At 44.4% G+C, this 25,053-nt stretch overlaps 1 protein-coding gene across 1 annotated transcript in view; it reads left to right on the top strand.

Moving 5' to 3' along the window:
- The first annotated feature begins 6,755 nt into the window (after positions 1 to 6,755).
- The window catches only part of MCM6 (minichromosome maintenance complex component 6), a 74,154-nt gene continuing 55,856 nt past the window's right edge, over positions 6,756 to 25,053 (top strand). Inside the window, exons 1-9 of the mRNA XM_069225075.1 lie at positions 6,756 to 6,978; positions 8,538 to 8,684; positions 14,739 to 14,849; positions 16,129 to 16,378; positions 16,699 to 16,864; positions 16,939 to 17,084; positions 17,458 to 17,608; positions 20,930 to 21,071; positions 21,946 to 22,087. Of these exons, the coding sequence (XP_069081176.1) occupies positions 6,881 to 6,978; positions 8,538 to 8,684; positions 14,739 to 14,849; positions 16,129 to 16,378; positions 16,699 to 16,864; positions 16,939 to 17,084; positions 17,458 to 17,608; positions 20,930 to 21,071; positions 21,946 to 22,087 (1,353 nt within the window). The 5' untranslated portion in view covers positions 6,756 to 6,880. The remainder of the gene's footprint in view (positions 6,979 to 8,537; positions 8,685 to 14,738; positions 14,850 to 16,128; positions 16,379 to 16,698; positions 16,865 to 16,938; positions 17,085 to 17,457; positions 17,609 to 20,929; positions 21,072 to 21,945; positions 22,088 to 25,053) is intronic.

Below are 25,053 nucleotides of genomic sequence, written 5' to 3'. Positions count from 1 at the left end.
CCACCTTGCTCAAACGGTGATGAATTTGACTTTTATGCTTTGCTTTGAATATATTATATATTTGCTGTGTACATTGCAACTGAGAAGTACTGTGATATATTTTGCTTTCATTGCTGCGACTACTTTTACTCTTTTGAACGTGTGCTTGAAATCTATTAATTCGTCTCTCAAGAACTTGTGGGTGGGGAGAATTAACAACAATAAAGGTCTTCTTTGAACTCAGAAGTGCATTCCAGAGAGGTTCTGTAAGCTCTGATATGAGATATGTAGGAAAGCAGAACAGGCCAATTGTGGTCACAGAGAGGTTACATGACCTCTTCTGGTTCTCCTGTGAAAAATGGTGAACAAATTAAGGATTTGTTACATGTGATTCAGTTACCTCTTGAAATTGCCGTGGTGAAATGCAATGCTCATGTTAAGTCGCAAGACTTTGTGTCCATGGGAAACGGCTATGCAGATCAAGTCGCAAGATTTTGTGCATTGAACTGTATATTGTTCAAGGACCAGTGGGAATTGTTACCGCAAACTGAAAATGACACCTGTTTGAATCTTGCATTAAGGGTGGTCGATACACTAGACGAGCTAAAGACACAACAGGGTAGTGCTAGCAAAGCGGAAAAACGCTCCTGGCAGAGAATGCAATGTGTACAAAGAGCTGATGACTTATGGGTCTCAGAGGAGGGGAAACTGGTTTTGCCAAACAGTCTTCTGTCACAATTTGCGAGGCTCTACCATGGGCAGGCACATCTTGGGAGAGATGCAATGATCAGGTCATTCAAGATTGACTGGTTTAACCCAAAATTCAGACATGCTGCAGAGGTTACCTGTCACAGGTGCATCATCTGTCAACAGATGAATGCCGGGAAAGGGACTGTGGTAACATTGAGCCACATAAGGGAGAGCTGGAGGTCCATTTAGCAAGATGCAAATGGATTTCATTGAGATGCCTGTTTGTGGAGGATTGAAGTACGTGTTGGTGATTGTGTGTGTTTTCAGCCACTAGATTGAAGCTTACCCCACACGTAGAAACGACAGTCTCACAGTCGCAAAGCTGCTGCTTAGGGAACTAATACCCAGGTTCGGGTTTCCGGTCTCTATAGAATCAGATAGGGGCAGACACTTCGACAATGAGGTGATTAAGCTCTTGTGTGCCGCATTAGACATTGAACAGAAGCTGCATTGTAGCTACCACCCTGAAGCATCAGGACTAGTAGAACAAATGAATGGTACCTTAAAATCGAGAATGGCGAAGATGTGCGCAGCTACCAATATGAAATGGCCAGATGCATTGCCCTTAGTGCTGATGTCGATGAGGAACACCCCTGATAAGAAGACAGGATTATCACCCCACAAGATCCTTATGGGTAGAGCTATGAGGCTGCCCGCAGTACCTGCAAATGCTCTTGTGAATCTCACGGATTATATGGTGTTGGACTACTGCAAAGGTTTGGCTGATGTGGTTCGCTCTTTTTCTCACCAGGTGGAAGCTAACACATTGCCACCGATCAGTGATCCAGGTCATACCCTGCAAGCCGGTGACTGGGTGGTTGTCAAAAAGCACGTGAGAAAATCGTGTTTGGAGCCGCGCTGGAAGGGGCCATATCAAGTAATATTGACAACAACCACTGCTGTGAAATGTGCAGGCGTTCCAAACTGGATACATGCCAGTCACACAAAGAAGGTAACATGTCCAACTGACGAGGAACTTGAAGTTTCCGACTCAACAGTTTCAGAGAGGGAAGTCTCAAGGCCTGAAAATAGCCAAGAGAGAACTGAGACTGCAGGAGAGCCCACTGAGAACAGCCTTGTCCCTCAAACAGTAAACGAGTTTGAGAGAGGTGACAGTGTGCCTATCTCAGTAGAGGCAGCAGGAGAACAAAATCAAGGAGAGGTTCTCCCAGAAGCAGACGGATACGGGTTAGAGCTTGATCCCGTTACAGATCCAGAAGAAGAAGAAGAAGGCGAAAGAGTAGAAAGAGATCAAAGTACACTGGCATCCCCTGAGCCAGTTGCAGGTCCATCAAGAGAAAACACCATAGTACAAGAGGAGGGTGCTGTTCAGCGTCCTGAAAGGACAAGCAGGAAAAAGACGCATAAGGGAGATAACTGGCCAGAGAAGCAGGCTGCAAAGGAAAAGGCTGTACCAGGTGAAACAATAACAGAAGAAACGGATACCACAAGGACAGAAGATTTAAGTGAAGGGGAATTGCAAGGCAAACGCAGATTGAAAAGAAAGAGAACCGCAAATAGAAGGTACGCAGGTCCTGAATGGGCATATGCAACAACATCTGAAGGGCAACAAGAATTCTTAGCATTCTGTTTTGATCGAGAAGTACCAGGTCAATACTACGGTACCTGAAATCAATTAAAAGAGAGAGACTTTGTTAAAATTGAAAGTGAAATTTAAAGTTGAGAAGCTAATACATTACCGGATGTGTCACTGATAACCTGAATTGACTTTGAAAACCTGATTATGACAAGCTGCTAATCTGGTTTCACAAAAGGGTCCTGGAGTGAGTGAAACGCTGTAAATACACGCAGAAGGAAAGAGACTTTTGCATCAAAAGAAAAAAAAAAAAAAGGAGTTTGTATCATCCTCAAGTTGATTGTTGTTCTGCTATCTGTTTCTTTACAGACATGGCTTATAATAGAGGTAGTAACAAAAAGGGTAAAGTGTGTGGTTGGTTGAGTCTTATATTAGGTATTGTGTGTGCAATAATAATTGTGGGAGTGATTGTGGGAATGCCGTGGTTGGATAAGAAAGCGACTAATAATGCTTCAAAACCTGAGACTGCAACACTAACACCGTGGGAAAAGTTTGAGCAGGATGCAAGACACTTGCATGAGGGAACTAACTCAAAGGGGTAACTTTCTACTAATGTTTTCTATTGCTTGCTGAATGAGTACGTTGAGACCATGGATGCGAAAAACTGTTATGTGTGCACAAAGATTCCTTCATCAGTGCAAGAAGGGGTCACCTATCATAGTCTTCCATTAACCTATGGGATAAGCTGTAGCTTGCTATTAACAAGATTCTATAATCAGGAGCATGTGCAATATTTTTATTCAAATCTGGATGTGGTGTTTTCTTTTGTGCCTGTGATTGAGTTTCTGAACAAGCTAGCTAAGGAGCATAGTATAAAATTAGTCAGAGGTTTCTTTGAACCAACGCTTACATTTGGGACAGCTTATGCACACCACAATAATCTGACTTGCTTATTGACACCTGTAGAGAAAAGCTTTTTAGATCACACTGATAGTAGACGCAAAGCATTGAAGGAAAGATTAGAAAAAGGGTTAGAGAAGCGCACATATCCAAATGATTATGCTTACACTGCAATAAAGACGCAAGGCAAATTAGCTATAGATGCTTTACATGTAGGAAGGCTTTGTATATATAGGCCGAAATCCGAGCAGGACACTTTATTTGTGGGAACGAGTGAATGCAGGCATGTGTTTTTGTTTCAGAGTAAATGGACATTCATGTTAAATGGACAGGATCCAGCGATCCCTGGGATCTAATATATCTGTGGACTTAATGCTTATTACCGTCTTCCTAAGGGATGGTATGGGACCTGTTATTTGGGAATAGTTTTCCCAAAGATTTACCAGATTGATGACTTAAAACAAATACCTAAAACGTCTGAATTACAACATGCTAGACAAAAACGAGAGACAGCGGCTGTTGTCGTTGGAGACATATTTGGAGCCATAATTCCTTCAGTAGGGGTTATCTTAAACTCCAAAAAGATTCAAAAGTTGTCTACTATTGTGGATAACATGCTGACAAATTTTACAGGGGCTATACTCCTGATGGATACTGAACTTGCTGCGGAAAGAGCTATGACTCTTCAAAATCGGCTTGCTTTAGACATTCTTTTAGCAAAGAGTGGCGGAGTCTGCAAGATGCTCAACGAGCGTCATTGTTGCTCATATATACTTGACAATAGTAAAAAGATTAAAGGTATGCTTACTAACCTAACTAAAGATAGTACAGATCTGAAGGATTTGAAGGAACCTGGAGTGTGGGAGAAATTAGGAAAAGGAATTGCCAGAGTAGGGAGCTGGTTTAGCAACATTTGGAATGGGGTACTTGCAAAAATATTAGGGGGTCTATTAATTGTTCTGACCTGTCTATTAGGATTATGGGGAGCATGCAAAAATAATGATAAAATTAAAAGAAATTGGACAAAGAGAAACAAGAGAAATGAGGAAAGTGAAAGGGAGAAAATGTTTAATGAAATTTGGGAGAGTTCACACAAGGGACAAGATGTTGAAATGCGCATTATGGGTAAAGTGAAAAATTAAAGTGAAAGGTCAAAGGGAAAGGTTTGTGTGATGACGAACGTCATCAGAGGAGGGAATGAGAGAGCGTAGCTTATATAATCTATATTAACATGAAATGTTTATGAATCAATGTGTGATAATGCTGCATAGAAACTATAATAATAGTAATTTTGCTTAGACGTGCACTTGAACTGTGACCACGGGGAGTGGCCACCAATGTATACGTAGACTAATAATAATGACCAAAATGTTTATATTACGTTTAAATAAGTTTATACTAATGATTGCGTTATTGAATCTGTGCTGAAATCCTCATAGGCCTTAAGTTAGCATGAGCCGAAGCTTAGCTGCTTGGCTCTCATATTAAATGCATTTTTCTATTTTGCAGTGTGCTGACTCACAAAGGGACACGGCCCTGCGTGTTCTTTTTCCTTCAAATTAGAAGACGAATGTAACCATATTAGATCCGTTCTCAAGCATTCTTCACTGTGTGCAGAGTAAATGTTAAAAAGCAAATTGAAACAGTGTAGATTAATGTAATGTACAAGGTCATTCAAACCGGTGAAGACAATGGAACTGACCAAAAGATGTGCAAAGAATTACAGAAAGATGAAATCATACCGGACATGCCACCTCGGAAGACGTCAATTATGAAGACCAATCAAAGACTTGTAAAATAATATGGGGTGAAGAGTTGGGTTACCTAATGTACTTTCTGATAGGTTAAAGATAGTGGGGTATAGCAAGTGTCCAATAAAATTTTGGGGGAATGTACAACGGAAAAGGGATAAATACCCATGTCACTGGGAGTCACTTAGAATTAGGTAGGGAATGCTATTGATTTTATCCAGAAACTCTGTCACTCTGTTTGGTGACTTGGTGGTTTTCTTAAAACCATCCTTGTCCTTAGATTTGTCCATGTTACACTTTACCTCCTTATGAGGAAAGTGCCCTTTTGCCCCGGAGCTGAGTTTTGACCGATGGCGAATTGACAGATGTCCTGAAGACGAAGAATGAGCCTGTGCGCTGACCTAAACTTTGGAGGGTAAATATGAAAATGCAATTGTGATTTGTCTGTTTGCTTTTCCTTTCTAGGTACCAACTGCTTACTTTTGACAGAGACCTTAGATAGATGTTTTCCAAATTAGTATTCTAAATTGTTTTGCATGAAGCCCAACATGCGAATGCTAATCAGAGGTTAGGACAGGTGTTCACCAAAACTGACGCAAATAGACAAACGACTGAGATTATGCTTTGTTGAACTGACGAGTTATTGACACTCTGCTAAACTTGATCTATGTTCACGCCGTGTTATGTTCTGATGTTTGTGATTCTCGCTTTAATGAAATCTTATCAAAGTTGCCATATCGTGACTATGCTATTATGTTTCTTGGTGTTGAGATTAACGCATCTGCTTATAGACTGTTATTAATAGGGAATAAAACTCATAAGATTCTACTAATCAAGGTGTGGTTATTCATGGCTGAAAGGTCATGGTAGTGTCTTTGAATTGATTAATGACTTTGACTAAAGTAAAATGCATTGTCGTGATAAATATTGATGACATTATTGATGTATTGATTGATATATTGGTTAGCTATCTCGTCCTAAGGTGTCTCTCAACTGGGTCAAAAGATTCATTGGCCTAAAACGAGTCCTGATGTGTAATACAATATCATAAAGGGACGCGTTAACATTATGTATTCGCGCTGCTATTTCAGCCCCTGCAGTAATTTCCTTCCTGACCTCAGATGAGTTTGCTGCCTCACACACCTCTCGAAAACTGAAAATGCAGAGCGGCAAGGCTAGCTTTATTTCTGCCCAGGGAACACATTGTAGTGCATGATACATAAGCATGAACAACAGCTACAGCGACAACTTGTTGGTTAATGGCGACACATATGCTCCAGAAGCCACAAGCGTGTAGCCATCTTTGATGAGTAGCTTATCTAATTCAACCGAGCCAGAAATTTGATCTCCAAGACCAATATCACATAGCTCTGAGGCCGCTACTGCAGTGAATTGTAGTTTTCGCTTCTACGTCAGCGCATCTGTTTTAGCGTAGCTTTAAAAATGGCGCCTCTTGAAAATGTTCTGACTTTACTGGTCTATTGCGCCTGCAAGTGCTTTATATTTCCTCGTGGATGAAAGTGTGCCATATGTTTCTTATGTCGTATGGTTTGGACGGCTGCAGTCGTTAGGGACGCCAACTGTCCGTAAAGCACTAAATGCAAGGAAAAACGTTTTGCCTGATTTTAAGATGGCACGTCGAGAAGCAACGTACGCACGCGCGGTTGTCTGAAACCATGGACATAAAAGACAATTTACATGGGCTTCGGAGCCTGCTCTGCCATGTGTTCGTGTTGCCCGGCCTCGTTCAGCTATTGGATAAAACTCCCGCGAAACTAAGTCGAGGGACTGCCCGACAATGTTTCTATTGGTTTGGTGCAGCCCCAGCGAATCACGTGGTGCAGTCTGTGGCGCGAAACTGTCTCATTGTCCCAGAGGAAGTCTTTGGGTGTAGTGGCGTAGAATAGCGTTAAACCATCGAGTTCTGGGATTAACGAGCACCCATACACCCAGCCGAACCAACATGGACGTTACCGAGCCCGCAAGCGGCGTCGCTGCACAGCTTGTGAAAGACGAGGTGGCTGAGAAGTGTCAGAAACTCTTTTTGGACTTCTTGGAGGAGTAAGTACCAAGCTTCCAACCCGTCCCCATGATATTTTTTTCTAAAGAAGGCAGTCGTGTGAAGTCACATCTCTGAAATATCCGAAATCGGGCTTGGTAGTCACCGTGGGTGGTAAAATGAATTATGGCTATGGTTGTTTTGTTATACTTCCTAACATGTAATTAAACCAACAATCTTCAATTTACGCTGTAAATGTGTTAAGGGACTACAAGTCGCACTGTCTTTATGGTGTCGTGCCCGACTTAACATCTCCGTATCCAGTAACTTTCGATTCCCCCCTCCCCCGCAGTCTACCGATTTCGTGGCCTGTTGATTTACTGCCTATCCTGTAGTGTGTAGATCTTTGACACCGAGTGAATGTTTTACTTGTTTGCGTGCTATATAACTGCACGGCAGAAATGTTGTTCCATTTCTTTGGCTTCGCTTCTAAGACACTCTTTAACCGACTGCTTGTTTTACCGACACGATTGGAATCGTGATCTTCAGGAACACTTGACTGTGAAGGCTCCACCTGGTGCCTGGCAGACCTAGGACCCACGGAAAGAATTTTGGGATAGCCCTCACCAAGAAACTAGGTGAAACCACTCGTGCTTCCACACGCTGAACTTCTGAGGAATATTTTTTTTAATGGCTCTTAAACAGCACCTGGAAAACGGCTTTGCAGGCCCAGGACGCCATAAGCAAGTTGTGCTCTGGGAACAACTTCTATGCAGGGATCACCAAACAATTCACCAGAATGGGTTTGACAGTTCACCCTACCATGGTTGGTGGCCAGACTCATGCCCACCCTCCCATACCTTATTTTCAGATCACCACCCCCTCAAGGAGTTTATCATATAGAAACCCGATTCCAAAATCTCACACACTTAACTTGCCAGACACAACTGCCTCCTCCTCCCCCCCCCCCTCCCAATACCTCAAGGAGCACATTTGCTTTCACAAGCCCCCCAGACACCTTTGCTCGTATGAACTGCTACTTGCACTAATCCACTGCATACAGAAAATTAGATCAGGCACTCAAGCCTTTTCCTGTATTGCTCCTAAATCTTGGAATAACCTGTCATTACACATAAGCGCATCCTCTTCGTTTTTTAAATTGTGCAAAAAGCTGAAGACCTGGCTTTACCACTAGGCCTTAGGTTTGGTCAGACACGCACCAAAATATCCTCTTGTGTAATAGTGTGCTCAACAAATCTACATAGCTTCTACGGAGTACGTTCTGCTCCATTTTGTGCCGCACACTAAATTTTATTCCTATCAATCTCCATCGTGTTCTTTGTTATTATCGTTAATGCTGTGAAGCATTTTTTCTTGATAAGGAGGCTGCCAGTAGTATTACCGTCATTCTAAATAACCGTCTGCCGCCGCAGGGTCACGGACACAGCGTATCTTTTGAAGTCTCTAACTTGCACATTAGCGCAGCTGACCAGTCTTCCAAATTTTTGTACCTTCTGTGCATATTCAGGTTCCTTAAAGTAAAGATCATTCCGTGTTACACCCGCACTGTTAAAGCCAGATAAATGCTTCGATGAACACGTACTTTCTCTGTTTCCTTCAGGTTCCAAAGCAGCGATGGTGAAGTTAAATACTTGCGAGACGCCGAAGAGTTAATTCGCCCAGAGAGGAACACTCTACTAGTGAGCTTCCTGGATCTGGAGCAGTTTAACCAGCAGTTGGCGACCACAGTTCAGGAGGAATTCTACAGGTGAACTTGGTCCGCTCTTACAAAAGTTTTTTTTGCGTTTCCAGTTGAACGTTTATTGAAGGCACTACAGTCAGTAAACTTGTTTGTGGTCATCTGCCGAACCTCCCATCAGTATTTGGAACTTATTGGTGTATAATGTTGCCGTTTATGCAGTCAGGTACGAATTTGTGACAGCACAACACCTCTCTAAAGTTCTTTGGGTTCTAGTCTTTTGCTACAGCAAGGTGGTAGTTTGAATTGCCGGTACAGCATTCATCAGAAGCACAGACTGGATGCAGCAGTTCTTATTCCTCCACTCGTATAAGAAACAGTTGGTCATTCAACCAGAATTCACTTTTGTGTATACGTATATGAACTTCGTTAAAAGATCGTTAAGTAAATTGTTTTCATCATGCATATTTGCCAGTCTTGCTAAGTACTCGAGCTGACAAGGCTCTATCTTGTGATGAAAACATTTGGGGAGAATAGTGTATTTCTTACACGCATAAGGGAAAAAGGCACACTTCTGTTGCTTGTGTTGTCCCTTAGCAATGTTTTTATAGATGGGCTTTCCTTAAATATATCACTACATAAAGGTAGTTTTTAGGTTGGGCGAACATTCTTTTTTTGACGTGTTGAGTATTTTGTTGGCTTTTAATCACGCCCATCACTTTCACTCGTTCTTGAGCTTTCCTTTCAAAATCCCTTTATTGGTAAATACTTTGTTACCTTGCAGACTGACTGTTACATAGATTATTGCACGGTTGCTGATATGTTTTATTGTGGGCGATTGCCAAACTTCAAGTGGGCAAACATTTTTTTTTTTTCCTTAGCTCAGCAGGAGAGCGGATACTACAATATTCATTGCACTCTGGAAAATCGCCCCATAGTGCTTTGCAAAGCATTACTTTCCCAAAACACTTTTGCTCATAACTTGGCCTGTGGTGGTCCTAGGACAATGGGGCCACATTCTATACACTGACCACAATTTGCTCTTTCGGTCTACATCTCTGGGTCCCCGCACTGTAAGTGGGGATTCAAAATAACCTCTACCTCCATTCATTATCTTTTTAAGCTCTCTTGGGGCTGGAAACACTCCCTCCCACCCCTTCTAATTCTGGGAGAACTTGGTTTATGGGCCTTGTTTGTAATATCGCAATAGGCCTGCTAGCCTTGAAAATGTGTAATGCACTGTGCCCTGTAGGGGCTACATATGTTTACACTGCATTTTCTCCCAATCGTTTTTCATGTAGTTATGCTCTAAGGGCTAGCTGTATGGTTACATGACTGTTTCTTCCAAATGCTATTTTTATTGTAGTATTTATGGCTGTTCTGAGCATTGTAGTTAACATTCTATAGTATTTGCGGCACAAAACTCGTTCCTTAATGCTTTGCACGGAATTACTTCTGCAAAACATTTTTGCTCATAACTAAGCCTGTGGCGGTCCTAGGACAATTAAACCACTTTCCAAACGCTCTGTTTACATCATCTCTGGGTCCCCACACTAGGTTAGTGGGGACCCCAAAATAACCCCTCCCACCATTCAGTGTCTTAAACTTTCTGATGACTAGAAAACTTTGTTTTACAGCTGGGACAAGTTGTTTGTAATATTGCAGTAAGCCAGCTTGCCCTAAAATACCCTCTATGGGCTAAGTATATGGTTACACTGCATTACTTTCTCCTGTTGTGTGTTTTTTTTTTTTTGGGGGGGTGGGGGGGTTGGTTATGTCGTTTAGGGGCTAATGTTAACGTGACCATGTTTCTTAAAATAGCTTTGTTAGGGTGCCCCTATGTATTAGCCTGCCAGCAACTCTGATGGCAGGGTGGTAAAGGTGATTCTATTGAAATTAGCACAGCAGATTTAAATTAGGGTGCAAAATAGCAACGTTTTCGTCTGAAGATGGCAGAAGAAGGTAAATGTAAGTGCTTTAGTTGTATGCAGGGCTACTGGGAATTATGTGGCAAGAAAAGATTACATTGAGGCAGTTGACCAATTTCTATGGCAAGCACAGTCTGGTTTTAAATTTGCGGTGCTGTAGGAAAGTAATCTCTTGTTCGCATGGTTACCCCCACTTTTTGTCTGTGTTCACTGGGATCATGCTAACCAGGATCCCAGTGATTATGCTCTCTCCCCTTCTAACTTGAATACTTGTACCATTTTCACCCCACATTTTGCATACTGATTCCCCCATGTAAGTCCCTAGTATACAGTGCCCAGAGCATTTGGGTAACAGGGGATCCCCAAGGGCTGCAGCATGTATTATGCCACCCATGGGGAGCCCATGCAAAGTGTAACTGCAGGCCCTGCACTTGCAGCCTGCATGAAAGGGTGCATGCACCCTTTTTACTACAGGTCACTGTCACCCCTATGGTAGGCCCCCTAGCCCAGAGGACAAGGTGCAAGTACCGGTGTGTGAGGGCACCCCATCACTAGCAGAGGTGCCCCCACAAACTCAGTTCTATTTTGTGAGTGCAGGGATGCCATTTTATGCATGTACTGCACATAGGTTACTACCTATGTCCAGCTACATGATGGTAACTTCGAACCTAGGAATGTTTGGTATTAACATGTCAGAATTATACCCTAATACTGTTGCCAGTATTGGAAGTATGATTCCATGCACTCTGGGGGCACCTTAGAGGACCCCCAGAGCATTGCTCTTACCAGCCTTCTGGGGTTTTCTGGGCAACCTAAGCTGCTGCCACCCCTCAGACAGGTTTCTGCCCTCCTGCTGCTTGAACAGCTCAAGCCAAGAAGGCAGAACAAAGGATTTCCTGTGTGTGTGTTTGGGGGGGGGGGGGGGGGGGGGGGGGGGGTGGCAACACATCCTCTCCCTTTGGAAATAGGTGTTACATGGCTTGGGAGAGAGAACTTCACCAAGCCACTGGTATGCTTTGAAGAGCACATATGGCGCCCTCTGTACATAAACCAGTCTACACCTCCGGTCCCTGCGCGGCATGAAACTGGACAATGGAAAGGGGGAGTGCCCACTTCCCTGTCTATCACCACCCTAGGGACTTCTAGCAACTGGAACCCCGACTAGACCCTCCAGGAACTGACAATCTGCATTCCACGGCGAAGACTCTGCTTGCAGCATTGTTTCCACCGCTTTTTCCAGCTTCTGCAACATTTCCCCAGCTGTGCATCCTCCTAGCTCCCCTCTACACATTACTCACCTAGGTGGGGGGGGGGTCCTGTGTTCACATTTCATTTTTTTAGTATATATTTTGGGCTCCCCCCCTAGGGGTCACTATTGTTAACTGCATTTGCACTGTTTTCTATCACTTTCTCTACCTATTTCTGTTAACTAGTGTATATATTTAGTATTGCCTCCTATTGGAGGGTTGCCTCTCTAGTACCTTTTGGTATTGTCACTAAAAGTACCTTTATTTTTGTAACACATAGTATTTTCCTTCATGGTGTGTAAGTACTGTGTGACTACTGTGGTTTTGCATGTCTCTCATATGAGCCTTGGCTGCTCATCTACAGCTTCCTCTAGAGAGCCTGGCTTCTAGACACTGCCTACACTAATAGAAAATACTTCGTATAAATACCTCGTATAAGTACCTTGGGTACCCACCAGGCCAGCTTCCTACAAGTGTCAATAGCTCTAACTCAAGCAAATGCAACACCTATTGCATTGCAAATGCTTGTTTTTTTTTTCTGGCTCTCCTTTGTGCTCAAGGTGGCCAAGGTGCTTTCAAGTTTTATACAGCACACACTTGATTGGCGTTATTGGAGCGCTTTGCATGAATACCAGTTACGTCACTATCTTGTCTTTCCTTTGCATTCTGTGGCGGCCATGCCGCTCTGAAGTTTCACAGAGTGCAAACTTGTTTAAGTTTAACAGGCTCGGACGCTAGCTGAGAGAGAGGAGGTGCTGCTGCTCGGACGCTAGTTACATGCAGTTGTCATTGTCATCCGGTGTCCCCCATGGGGTGCTGTTAATAGTGTACACCACAGCTGCCTTTGTGCTACTAAGCAGAAGCGCTTTTCTGGTTTTCAATAGTGGAAATATTGTAGGAGCATTTGTACCTCATATGAATTGGTGGAGGCGATTAATGTGTATGGATTACCTTATAGACTCTATTGTCACACTTTATTTCCACCGCCTCCATCGTGCCCCACTTTAAGAGCAGCAACGACTCCACCGTGTTTGGTTTTTGGTTTTAGAAGCAGCAGCTACTCCATCTTGCCTCACTTCAATAGCAGCACGCCATTATGCTTCAGCACTGCCATTGTGGCCTGTTTTCATATTTACAGCGGGTTTGTCTCTTCTCAGTATAATAGCTGCAGCACATCCCTCCTATTCAATTGAATAGCTGCAGCGGTTTTCTCACTTTAATGCGTGTATCACAGTTTCCATGTTTGTTCTCAGCTCTGTTTTACCGAGGATGACCTGTTAATCACTGAACACAGTGCCAAGCGTAAACAGTGTTTGCTTTTGGTGACAAAGGTGCTACATCCTTTCAGGGACATGTTTCTCACAGACTGCCAATGGCAGTTCTTATGCGCTATTCTCCACCTCCCGAACATTTACTCGATACTACTAAATAAATAACATTGGTGCCACAATGCCTTGAGGGGAGAGTAATTGGAACTGCTTTAGTTATGAGGCTACTGGAATTGTGTCGAAGATCAAATTATGAGGCATGGTAGACCAATTTATGTGGTAAAGTCCACCTATGAATTTACAACGCCAAAACAGTATCTACAAAATTGATCCCAGTTACGAGCCACAATTCTGCAGCTGGACTTCATTCCGGTTCCAGATCTGTGAGCTGGTAAGTGTGATCAATTTTGTAGATATTGAGAAGTACATAAGATGCCAGCAAATCAAACATGCAAGTACGCTAGTTGTCGCTTTACACGTGTAAATGCAATTCTGTTGGGGATATGAGCATTTCCCTTGTAACTAGCAGGTCTGCGCTAGAGCATTGTCAGCTATCATTTATTTTTTAACTCCATGTAAATGCCATGGTCAGTTCAGTATTGCCTATTAATGTTGTTTTAAGTTCATGGCTGCTCTCTTGCTCATCCGGTGCTCTCTAAACGTTGCACTATTTGCAGCTTGGACTTGTAAAGTTATCCATGCACTTTGTCGTACTTGCAGTGGTTCCTCGCCTCCTTCTCCTCCTCCCCCCCCCCCCCCCCCCCCCCCCCCCAACACATTTTTTTCTTTTTTCTTTGCGTTCAGGCTCCTGGTATGGGAGATCTAGGTCATACTATTTCCCCCCGCCTATTGGTTTGCCAATGACCACGTGGGAAGGTGTATTAACTTTGTCGGAACTTAATTTTGTGAAACTGAGCCACCAGCTACGCTTGTAGAATGTTGTGTACTATCTATACAGGTATCAGGTTGCTTCGAGCACCCATACGTGTGTGCCTACAAGGCCAGTTGAAGCTGGGTATTGCTTCCACAGATAGGTAGCCTGCACGTTAGGTGACCCCTTGTGCACGGTGCAAGAAATGGATGCGCTAACTAGACTGTGCGAGCTGTTGCAACCAGAGAATGTGTGTGCTCTCATTCTTATATTGGGCAGTGTTGTGAATTGCTGACTGTCCATCTGTGGTCGTGCTGAGTCACAACAGTGACCCTTTGCCTCCCTTAAAGTAAAATATCAAAGCATCTGATTATATATATTGTCAGCTGAGCTGCTGCGTGGGCGGTAAACTTAGCACTGCAGCAAGCCAAATAGGTGCAGGGATCCTTGTGAAATATTTAGTTTCTATAATCTGATGCTTTATGAAACTGGTTTGTGGTGGACGGTTTGACTTAATTTTCTTAGGCTGCTGCTTGCGGGCTCGAGTACCGTATCTCCCACCTAGTAAGCGCCCTCTCCGGGTCCTAAACATGAAGAAATAAGTTAACATCTTGAGTTTAGTGCAGGGCTGTTTAACCTCAAACACATCGTGATCACCTCGGCGTGTTTTGTATTGCAAAATGATGATTTCTGTACACAGGACAACTATTACACCGCATCTCTACTTAACAGTACGTGGCCACCTTGGGAACGTTGTCATGAGAACTACCAATATGGGCTTTGGACACTAACACTCCTTTGTCTTTCAGAGTTTATCCGTACCTGTGCCGAGCAGTAAGAAGCTTTGCTAGAGATCATGGCAATGTTCCACCAAACAAGGAGTTCTACGTGGCCTTTCAGGAACTGCCGACAAGACACAAGTAAGATGGTGATTGAATGGGTGGTTTGTGTCTATTTCTGTGTTAGCTTTTGTAGTGCATCTATTGTGTGGAATTTCGTGCCCCATAATATTGTGCATCGCGATTTGGGATTAGAAACTTTACAGAAGCACGCACCAAGAGGCTCTAGTGTGCAAAGGCCAGTCATATGAAGTTCAGGGGAAGGGTGGCGGTTGTTAGCAGGTCACCCTAAGATTAGGGGTGACGCGCGAGGACAAACATGAATGTGTTAGGGGTGACGCGCGAGGACAAACATGAATGTGTGAAATAGGAGCTTCGAGTTAACCTGAGAAGATCTAAATGTCGGTCTCGTTCATTTGAAAGTGACTGGTTACGAAAAGGTGAATTGGTGTGGAAAGTTACTGTGTAGTTTGAGGGAGCGTCTGTATGGGAAGGAGAGGCTGTAATGCGATAAAGGAAACATTGAGGTTTTTTTTTTTTTTTTGGAGGCAAGACCTCAGACCTGGTGGTAGGGAAAAGTGATGCGTCTGGGGGCTTTACAAAGTGTTGTAAAGGTAATATTGTCATTGGGTGAATGGTTTCTTTGGAAGTAGCCTGTTGCAATGTCCAAGCCTTTTTCTCACTACCCTTTTGGCGGTTTAGGCACGGCAGGGGTGAGTAACAGTTGAGCGGCTGGAACCTGTTGGTGGCTTAGGAGAAAGGCCATTAATACGGACAGTGTGCGGTTTAACTCTAGCACAAAGATTTCTTAAACTGGGAGAGGGTGGGTTAATAACGAGTGAAAATTGCAGTAGACCGACCAGGGGATGGTAAAGGATGCAGGTAAGTGGATCTCACTCGAGTGAGCAAGGTATTATGGTGTTCAGAGCCTATAATTAAACATTGAGGGATAGTCGCAGAGCGCAGTCTGACAAGAAATGGTAGTCTAACAGGAGAGCCAGTTGAGGCCTGTGCTGCAGATTCAATAAGTGAAGTGATTAAAAGGGTTCAGTGCTGCCGGGAGGACATTATCTCGAACTAGTTATAAGCGTTTGCGGTCGATTGGCAATTTAAGAAGAAAGATGTTGCTCTCCCACCTAGAGGCGTGAATAGTTGTGGATTAATGCCCTGGCAAGGAAAATAACATTGTCGGAAGGTAAGAGGTACTTCAAAGTTGAACATAGTGTGAGGTTAAATATTGCATTATACAACTGATCTTTAGGCAGTGCTCAGCTGCTAAACCTCACTGTATTTTGGGTTGTTTGAGTTTACATCGTTGCATTGCTTGCACACGTTCATTTTGATGGATCTTTCCCTACAGAATTCGAGAGCTGACGACTCCTAGAGTAGGCTCCCTGCTGCGCATCAGTGGGCAGGTGGTACGTACCCACCCTGTTCACCCCGAGCTAGTGAGTGGCACCTTCCTATGCCTGGACTGTCAGACGCTGATCAAAGATGTGGAGCAGCAATTCAAATACACACAGCCCAACATCTGTAAAAATCCTGTATGTGCGAACCGCAGGAGGTTCATGCTGGACACTAACAAATCAAGATTTGTTGACTTTCAAAAGGTGAACTTTTTGATTTTTGTTCATTCTTCAATGACACAAATAAAATCTATTGAAGCAACATTTCTTTATTTTTTAATATGAAGTTTTTAGCATACGTATTCACCCAGCTGTGGCTTTTCTCCTGTGTACACCTCCTTAAACCTGGATTTGGGGATTTCTTGTTTGTGCCATGGTGGAATAATTGAAATTTCTTAACTCTATAAGAAGTGGACTTCTCTTGCCATAGTAGTTTGTCCAGTAATCTGCCTATAATCCTTTGGCAATGTTGATTAGTTTAACACGAGTTAACTTTAGCGAGCGTTCTGCTGTTTCTCTTGTAGGTACGCATTCAAGAGACCCAGGCGGAGCTTCCTCGCGGCAGCATTCCTCGCAGTGTAGAAATAATCCTGCGTGCGGAGGCAGTGGAGTCGGCTCAGGCAGGGGACAAATGTGACTTCATAGGAACGCTAATTGTCGTGCCAGACGTCTCTCAACTGACCACTCCTGGTAAGAGGACTTGACATACTTATGTGATGAAGGTCTGTGCTTAAAACTGGTATTGAGTGATCGGTGTATTTCAGGAGTGCGTGCGGAGACCGGTTCCCGAATTGGTGCCCCTGAAGGCTTCCAGAATGAAGGTGTGCAGGGTCTCAAAGCCCTTGGAGTGAGGGACCTGTCTTACAAGCTCGTGTTCTTGGCCTGCCACGTGGCACCTACGAACCCCAGGGTGAGTTCTGAGTCTGGAAGAAGCTTCCCAGTGTTTGAGAAATGGTGTGTGCTTCTCATTTTTGTTTTAAGGAGTGTGGAAATGACTGAAACTGTTTGCCTTCATTTCTGCGTTCATTGTAATCTGTGGTTGATCAAACTTTCAGTTTGATCACCCTGTGCCTCGCTCACTCACCTGTTCAAGCAAGCATGTGCTTGTCATACCTTGCGTATTGTGATGTGACTATTAAAAGCCCAGTGCGCCCCGTCCTGATGTACTCCTTCTTCCTAAAGTACTTTTCCACTGAAGTGCAAATCCCTCGAGCCAGACATTAGTGAGCTCTGGCACTTAGTAAACTGCGAGAGTGGACTTTAACAAACCTTTTCTTACTCAGTTCGGAGGAAAGGAGTTAAAAGATGAAGAACAGACTGCGGAGAGCATTAAAAACCAGATGTCGGCCAAGGAGTGGGAGAAGGTCTTTGAAATGAGTCAGGACAAAAACCTTTATCACAACCTGTGTACCAGCCTCTTTCCAACTGTTCATGGTAAGTCCTTTTTCCTTTTATAGCCACAGATGAGAGCTGCTATGGAAACTTACTAGAAATGATGTATTAATAAGGTCTTGTATGTTCTGTTTCTAGTTCAAAGACGTGTATAAAGCAGGATATTGCTTATGCTGACTCAGGTTAAAAACAGTAGGGCACCCCTGCTGTAAACGGAAGCCTGGAGATATACTGCTAAACTGCAAAAACATCAATATGTAATGGACTTCTTGGTTACTTCCTAAGCTTCTATATACTTTGTAGGAAGTTGGCTCTGTATGTGCTATTTCAAAGTAAGGAATAGCATGCACAGAGTCCAAGGGTTCCCCTTAGAGGTAAAATAGTGGTAAAAATAGATAATACTAATGCTCTATTTTGTGGTAGTGTGGTCGAGCAGTAGGCTTATCCAAGGAGTAGTGTTAAGCATTTGTTGTACATACACATAGACAATAAATGAGGTACACACACTCGGAGACAAATCCAGCCAATAGGTTTTTATATAGAAAAATATCTTTTCTTAGTTTATTTTAAGAACCACAGGTTCAAATTCTACATGTAATATCTCATTCGAAAGGTATTGCAGGTAAGTACTTTAGGAACTTCAAATCATCAAAATTGCATGTATACTTCAAGTTATTCACAAATAGCTGTTTTAAAAGTGGACACTTAGTGCAATTTTCACAGTTCCTAGGGGAGGTAAGTATTTGTTAGGTTAACCAGGTAAGTAAGACACTTGCAGGGCTTAGTTCTTGGTCCAAGGTAGCCCACCGTTGGGGGTTCAGAGCAACCCCAAAGTCACCACACCAGCAGCTCAGGGCCGGTCAGGTGCAGAGTTCAAAGTGGTGCCCAAAACACATAGGCTAGAATGGAGAGAAGGGGGTGCCCCGGTTCCGGTCTGCTTGCAGGTAAGTACCCGCGTCTTCGGAGGGCAGACCAGGGGGGTTTTGTAGGGCACCGGGGGGGACACAAGCCCACACAGAAATTTCACCCTCAGCAGCGCGGGGGCGGCCGGGTGCAGTGTAGAAACAAGCGTCTGGTTTGTAATGGAAGTCAATGGGAGATCTAGGGATCTCTTCAGCGCTGCAGGCAGGCAGGGGGGGGGGTTCCTCGGGGAAACCTCCACTTGGGCAAGGGAGAGGGACTCCTGGGGGTCACTTCTCCAGTGAAAGTCCGGTCCTTCAGGTCCTGGGGGCTGCGGGTGCAGGGTCTCTCCCAGGCGTCGGGACTTAGGATTCAAAGAGTCGCGGTCAGGGGAAGCCTCGGGATTCCCTCTGCAGGCGGCGCTGTGGGGGCTCAGGGGGGACAGGTTTTTGTACTCAGTCTTAGAGTAGTCCTGGGGTCCCTCCTGAGGTGTTGGATCGCCACCAGCCGAGTCGGGGTCGCCGGGTGCAGTGTTGCAAGTCTCACGCTTCTTGCGGGGAGCTTGCAGGGTTCTTTAAAGCTGCTGGAAACAAAGTTGCAGCTTTTCTTGGAGCAGGTCCGCTGTCCTCGGGAGTTTCTTGTCTTTTCGAAGCAGGGGCAGTCCTCAGAGGATGTCGAGGTCGCTGGTCCCTTTGGAAGGCGTCGCTGGAGCAGGATCTTTGGAAGGCAGGAGACAGGCCGGTGAGTTTCTGGAGCCAAGGCAGTTGTCGTCTTCTGGTCTTCCTCTGCAGGGGTTTTCAGCTAGGCAGTCCTTCTTCTTGTAGTTGCAGGAATCTAATTTTCTAGGGTTCAGGGTAGCCCTTAAATACTAAATTTAAGGGCGTGTTTAGGTCTGGGGGGTTAGTAGCCAATGGCTACTAGCCCTGAGGGTGGGTACACCCTCTTTGTGCCTCCTCCCAAGGGGAGGGGGTCACAATCCTAACCCTATTGGGGGAATCCTCCATCTGCAAGATGGAGGATTTCTAAAAGTTAGAGTCACTTCAGCTCAGGACACCTTAGGGGCTGTCCTGACTGGCCAGTGACTCCTCCTTGTTGCTTTCTTTGTTCCCTCCAGCCTTGCCGCCAAAAGTGGGGGCCGTGGCCGGAGGGGGCGGGCAACTCCACTAAGCTGGAGTGCCCTGCTGGGCTGTGACAAAGGGGTGAGCCTTTGAGGCTCACCGCCAGGTGGTCACAGCTCCTGCCTGGGGGAGGTGTTAGCATCTCCACCCAGTGCAGGCTTTGTTACTGGCCTCAGAGTGACAAAGGCACTCTCCCCATGGGGCCAGCAACATGTCTCTGGTGTGGCAGGCTGCTGGAACTAGTCAGCCTACACAGACAGTCGGTTAAGTTTCAGGGGGCACCTCTAAGGTGCCCTCTGTGGTGTATTTTACAATAAAATGTACACTGGCATCAGTGTGCATTTATTGTGCTGAGAAGTTTGATACCAAACTTCCCAGTTTTCAGTGTAGCCATTATGGTGCTGTGGAGTTCGTGTTTGACAGACTCCCAGACCATATACTCTTATGGCTACCCTGCACTTACAATGTCTAAGGTTTTGTTTAGACACTGTAGGGGTACCATGCTCATGCACTGGTACCCTCACCTATGGTATAGTGCACCCTGCCTTAGGGCTGTAAGGCCTGCTAGAGGGGTGTCTTACCTATACTGCATAGGCAGTGAGAGGCTGGCATGGCACCCTGAGGGGAGTGCCATGTCGACTTACTCGTTTTGTCCTCACTAGCACACACAAGCTGGCAAGCAGTGTGTCTGTGCTGAGTGAGAGGTCTCCAGGGTGGCATAAGACATGCTGCAGCCCTTAGAGACCTTCCTTGGCATCAGGGCCCTTGGTACTAGAAGTACCAGTTACAAGGGACTTATCTGGATGCCAGGGTCTGCCAATTGTGGATACAAAAGTACAGGTTAGGGAAAGAACACTGGTGCTGGGGCCTGGTTAGCAGGCCACAGCACACTTTCAATTGTAAACATAGCATCAGCACAGGCAAAAAGTCAGGGGGCAACCATGCCAAGGAGGCATTTCCTTACACACTTAATGAAAGTAACAAACATTGGCAAAGCCAATAGATCTTATCTAAGCTATTGGCTTTGTGTTTCGTATATGCTGTACAGCATGGTTAAAAGTAACTGGAAAAAAAAGCTTTATGAAGCGGCCAGCCCTGGGATGGGGCAAGCGAAACACAGTGGGGCGTGGCAGTGCAGACTGTAGTACTGCTTTCTTGAATTTAATTAAGTCTTTATATTTGTGTTGGAGTACACACTGCAGTAACAAGTGGACACAGGTTTTCAATGTTATACTTAATATAGAGCATCTTCTTTTGAAAGGGCATCATTTAATTCGCTAAAGATTGATTTTAATGTCTACAGTTGGAGAATCCATTCTTATTGTGCTTTACTCTTGATATTTAGGTAACGATGAGGTTAAGAGGGGGATTTTGCTCATGCTCTTTGGTGGCGTTGGTAAGACCACAATGGAAGGCACCTCATTACGTGGAGACATCAACATTTGTATTGTTGGAGACCCCAGTACGGCCAAAAGCCAGTTTCTCAAGTAAGACTTTACCACCCCTTCTAATTTTGTTTGAAATTGTTCAGTTTTTCCAGAAACTTCTCACTTTTTTTTTTCTCTGAGTGGAAATAAATATTTTTAACAGTCTTGACATTGGTTCACGTTTCAGGTCTTATACCTTTAGAATAACATAATGGTCCTTACTCCCGTTTGGGGAAAAAAATCAAGCTTGGGAAAGTTAGTTTCAACATAAAGCTAGTTGCCTTTTTTCACTTTCACTTCAAGCACTATTCTGCCCACGGTAAAATAATTTTCTTAAGTTTCCCATTCTAACAGAGTGCTCTACTTTCATCTGGTTGAGCTACATTGCATGTGTGCTAATGTTTTTTTTTTTTTTTTTTTTTAAATGTTTCTGCATTGTACCTTCTGAAAGATGAGTGATAAAAAGCAACACATCTAGTCTTTGCTGTGTGCGAATGTTGGTTTTGTAGATCTGAAAACAGCTTTGCTAAATACATTTTAGTGCACCCTTTGTACTTGATCTATAACCAGTATATTTAAGTTGTGTGGACACTGGTCCCCGTCATTCGTTTCATCCCTCATCACATTACCTTTATCCCCCTGTACGCCAGGTCATCCAACTTGCAAGCTCAGTTGGTGGGGTGTGTCTCATAAATAACAGATTCTTGCCTAACTGGAGTCATTCTTGCCTGACTTGAACAGACTTGACATTCGTTAACTAGATCAGTAAATGGTAGCTTATTATTGTGGTAATCGTTGTTCGGAGTACAGTTGTTTCAGTCAATTTCAAATGTGCAGTTTTAAAATACTTCACTTTAAAAGCTTTCAGGGTTATCAATTGTTACTGGCTCATAAATGTCATCTGTTTATGGTTGAAATATTTCTTCTACCCTAGGCATGTTGAGGAGTTCAGTCCACGCGCTGTGTACACAAGTGGGAAAGCTTCCTCTGCTGCTGGTCTCACTGCAGCTGTTGTAAGAGACGAGGAATCTCATGAATTTGTCATTGAGGCTGGAGCTCTGATGTTGGCTGATAATGTGAGTAGCGCTTGTGCAGTGGCTTAATGGCTATACTAAAAGTCAAGACTGAAAAAACTATAAACTTTTTAATTTTTACTTGCATGTTTTTTAAAAAAAATTCTTGATAGCGCAAAACGTGAAATGATGCAATGAAGGCATCACGTTTTATCCAAGATAGAGTGCAAGAGCACGACCTTTCTTTCTGAATATCGGTCTGCTCCCACAGCATGTAAATCTCTCTAATCCTGGTCAGCTCAGGTTGCCTTAGGGGCTGTCCTGACTGGCCAGTGACTCCTCCTTGTTTTTCTCATTATCTCCTCCGGCCTTGCCGCCAAAAGTGGGGCCGTGGCCGGAGGGGGCGGGCAACTCCACTAGCTGGAATGCCCTGTGGTGCTGTAACAAAGGGGGTGAGCCTTTGAGGCTCACCGCCAGGTGTTACAGTCCTGCAAGGGGGAGGTGATCAGCATCTCCACCCAGTACAGGCTTTGTTACTAGCCACAGAGTGACAAAGGCACTCTCCCCATGTGACCAGCAACATGTCTTGTGTGGCAGGCTGCTAAAACCAGTCAGCCTGCACAGGTAGTTGGTTAAGGTTTCAGGGGCCACCTCTAAGGTGCCCTCTGGGGTGTATGTTACAATAAAATGTACACTGGCATCAGTGTGCATTTATTGTGCTGAGACAGTTTTCAGTGTAGCCATTATGGTGCTGTGGAGTTCGTGTTTGACAGACTCCCAGACCATATACTCTTATGGCTACCCTGCACTTACAATGTCTAAGGTTTGGCTTAGACACTGTAGGGTCACAGTGCTCAGGCACTGGTGCCCTCACCTATGGTATAGTGCACCCTGCCTTAGGGCTGTAAGGCCTGCTAGAGGGGTGACTTATCTATACTGCATAGGCAGTGTGCGGTTGGCATGGCACCCTAAGGGGAGTGCCATGTCGACTTACTCGTTTTGTCCTCACCAGCACACACAAGCTGGCAAGCAGTGTGTCTGTGCTGAGTGAGGGGTCCGCAGGTGGCATAAGATATGCTGCATCCCTTAGACCTTCCCTGGCATCAGGGCCCTTGGTACCAGGGGTACCAGTTACAAGGGACTTACCTGGATGATGCCAGGGTGTGCCAATTGTGAAAACAAAAGTACAGGTTAGGGAAAGAACACTGGTGCTGGGGCCTGGTTAGCAGGCCTCGGTACACTTTCAATTCAAAACATAGCATCAGCAAAGGCAAAAAGTCAGGGGGTATCCATGCCAAGGAGGCATTTCCTTACAGTAGCCTTCCAAAAACCTCATGCAGGAAATCCAATATCCAAACGAGGCATTGCCAGCTGGATAGTGAAATGTATTCAGACCTGCTATATCCAAGCAAAAAGAGATATACCTATTACACCAAAGGCGCACTCCACTAGGAAAAAAGGCGCCACAATGGCTTTTCTAGGAAATATATCTATGACAATTCTGTAAGGCAGCCACATGGTCTACGCCTCATACATTCACAAAACATTACTGTGTAGATGTGTTAACACAAGACACCGTAGGACAGGCTGTATTACGAACATTATTTCAAACAACTTCAACTCCTCCAGGCTAAGCCACCGCTTTTGGGGAGATTACTGCTTACCAGTCTGTGCACAGCATGTGTATCTGCAGCTACACATGCCATTGAACGGAAAATGTCACTTACCCAGTGTACAGCTGTTCGTGGCATGAGATGCTCCCCGGGAGCCTGTAAGCAGTTATAAATTGGAGGAAATTTGTAAATATATACTTTATTTTTTTTAGACACATTATGTACATACATACTTCATTGCATGGGCACCTTTACTATATACCCAACTCCTACCTCACCCTCTGCGGGGAAAACAATCTAAGATGGAGTTGACGCCCATGTGCAATGGAGCCGAAAGGGAGGAGTCCCTTGGCCTCGTGACTCAGACTTCTTCGAAGAAAAACAACTTGTAACACTCAGAGCCCAACACTAGATGGCAGGATAATGCACAGCATGTGAATCTACAGTGTCTCACGCCACAAACAGATGTACACTGGGTAAGTGACATTTTCCATGTATATATCTCCATGGAGCAATGACAGAATATTTGAGGGCTAACATACCCTTCTCCCCACCCCCCCCAAAAAAATAACCCAATGGCTTGCTGGTTACTAAAGCTGCAGTCCTCTCTTGAAGACGCCATCTTTAAATTAGAATGGCCCCAGGTGGCCTGGAAGTGTTCAAGGGATTAACTAATTTTGATTTTAAACACAGCCAAATTGCTCTCTGAGGCCTTCAGGATTAACATAGCAGAGAATGTGTTAAAGACTGGGATATTGATTTCAACATACAAGTCCAAACTGGCTGATATCAACAGCAAAATAAGTGAGCTGAAAGACTTTGAAACAGAAAACTTCAAAAAGACAACGCTTGGCAAAGAGAACATAGCCTTACAACAGATGATTACCCTGCAATAGGAGGTGATGCGTCATCTGGTAAAAGCAGTTCCACAAGTAGGAAGAGCTCCTTTAGCAGCAACTCCAGCACAGTGTTGGGGCAGTAATGAAGGCAGATGGGGTCCACCACCTCCAGTGTATGGACAGTGGTATAGCCCCTTACCAGAGACAGTCTACCTACGTGGCCCCAACACTACCCCATGTCTCCTTGGTCTTAAGCAGTCCTTCCCATAAGGGGGCCAAATGAGTCCAGTGGCAGGAACAAGAACCACAAATGCAGACTAAGAGCCAGACCAAGAGAATTGATAGTTTATCGACCAAGCACTATCCACAATAGACTAAAGTCACCTTGGCTTTGTGTCCACACCGTGGGATGACAAATTTCACCTCTGTTAGGAACTACATAAAATCTTTTTAAAAATCAAGTTCTTTGCCTTTTTTCAAAGAAACCTATTCCAGAAAGAATTCATTCTGGGTTATGAAATCCCTCTAGTTTCACCCCCCCTCTGCAGGTATGATACATACACGAGATCTTAATCTT

The sequence above is a fragment of the Pleurodeles waltl genome, chromosome 3_1 (genome assembly GCF_031143425.1).
Source record: "Pleurodeles waltl isolate 20211129_DDA chromosome 3_1, aPleWal1.hap1.20221129, whole genome shotgun sequence".
Lineage (NCBI taxonomy): Eukaryota > Metazoa > Chordata > Amphibia > Caudata > Salamandridae > Pleurodeles > Pleurodeles waltl.
This window is presented reverse-complemented; position numbering and strand designations above follow the sequence as displayed.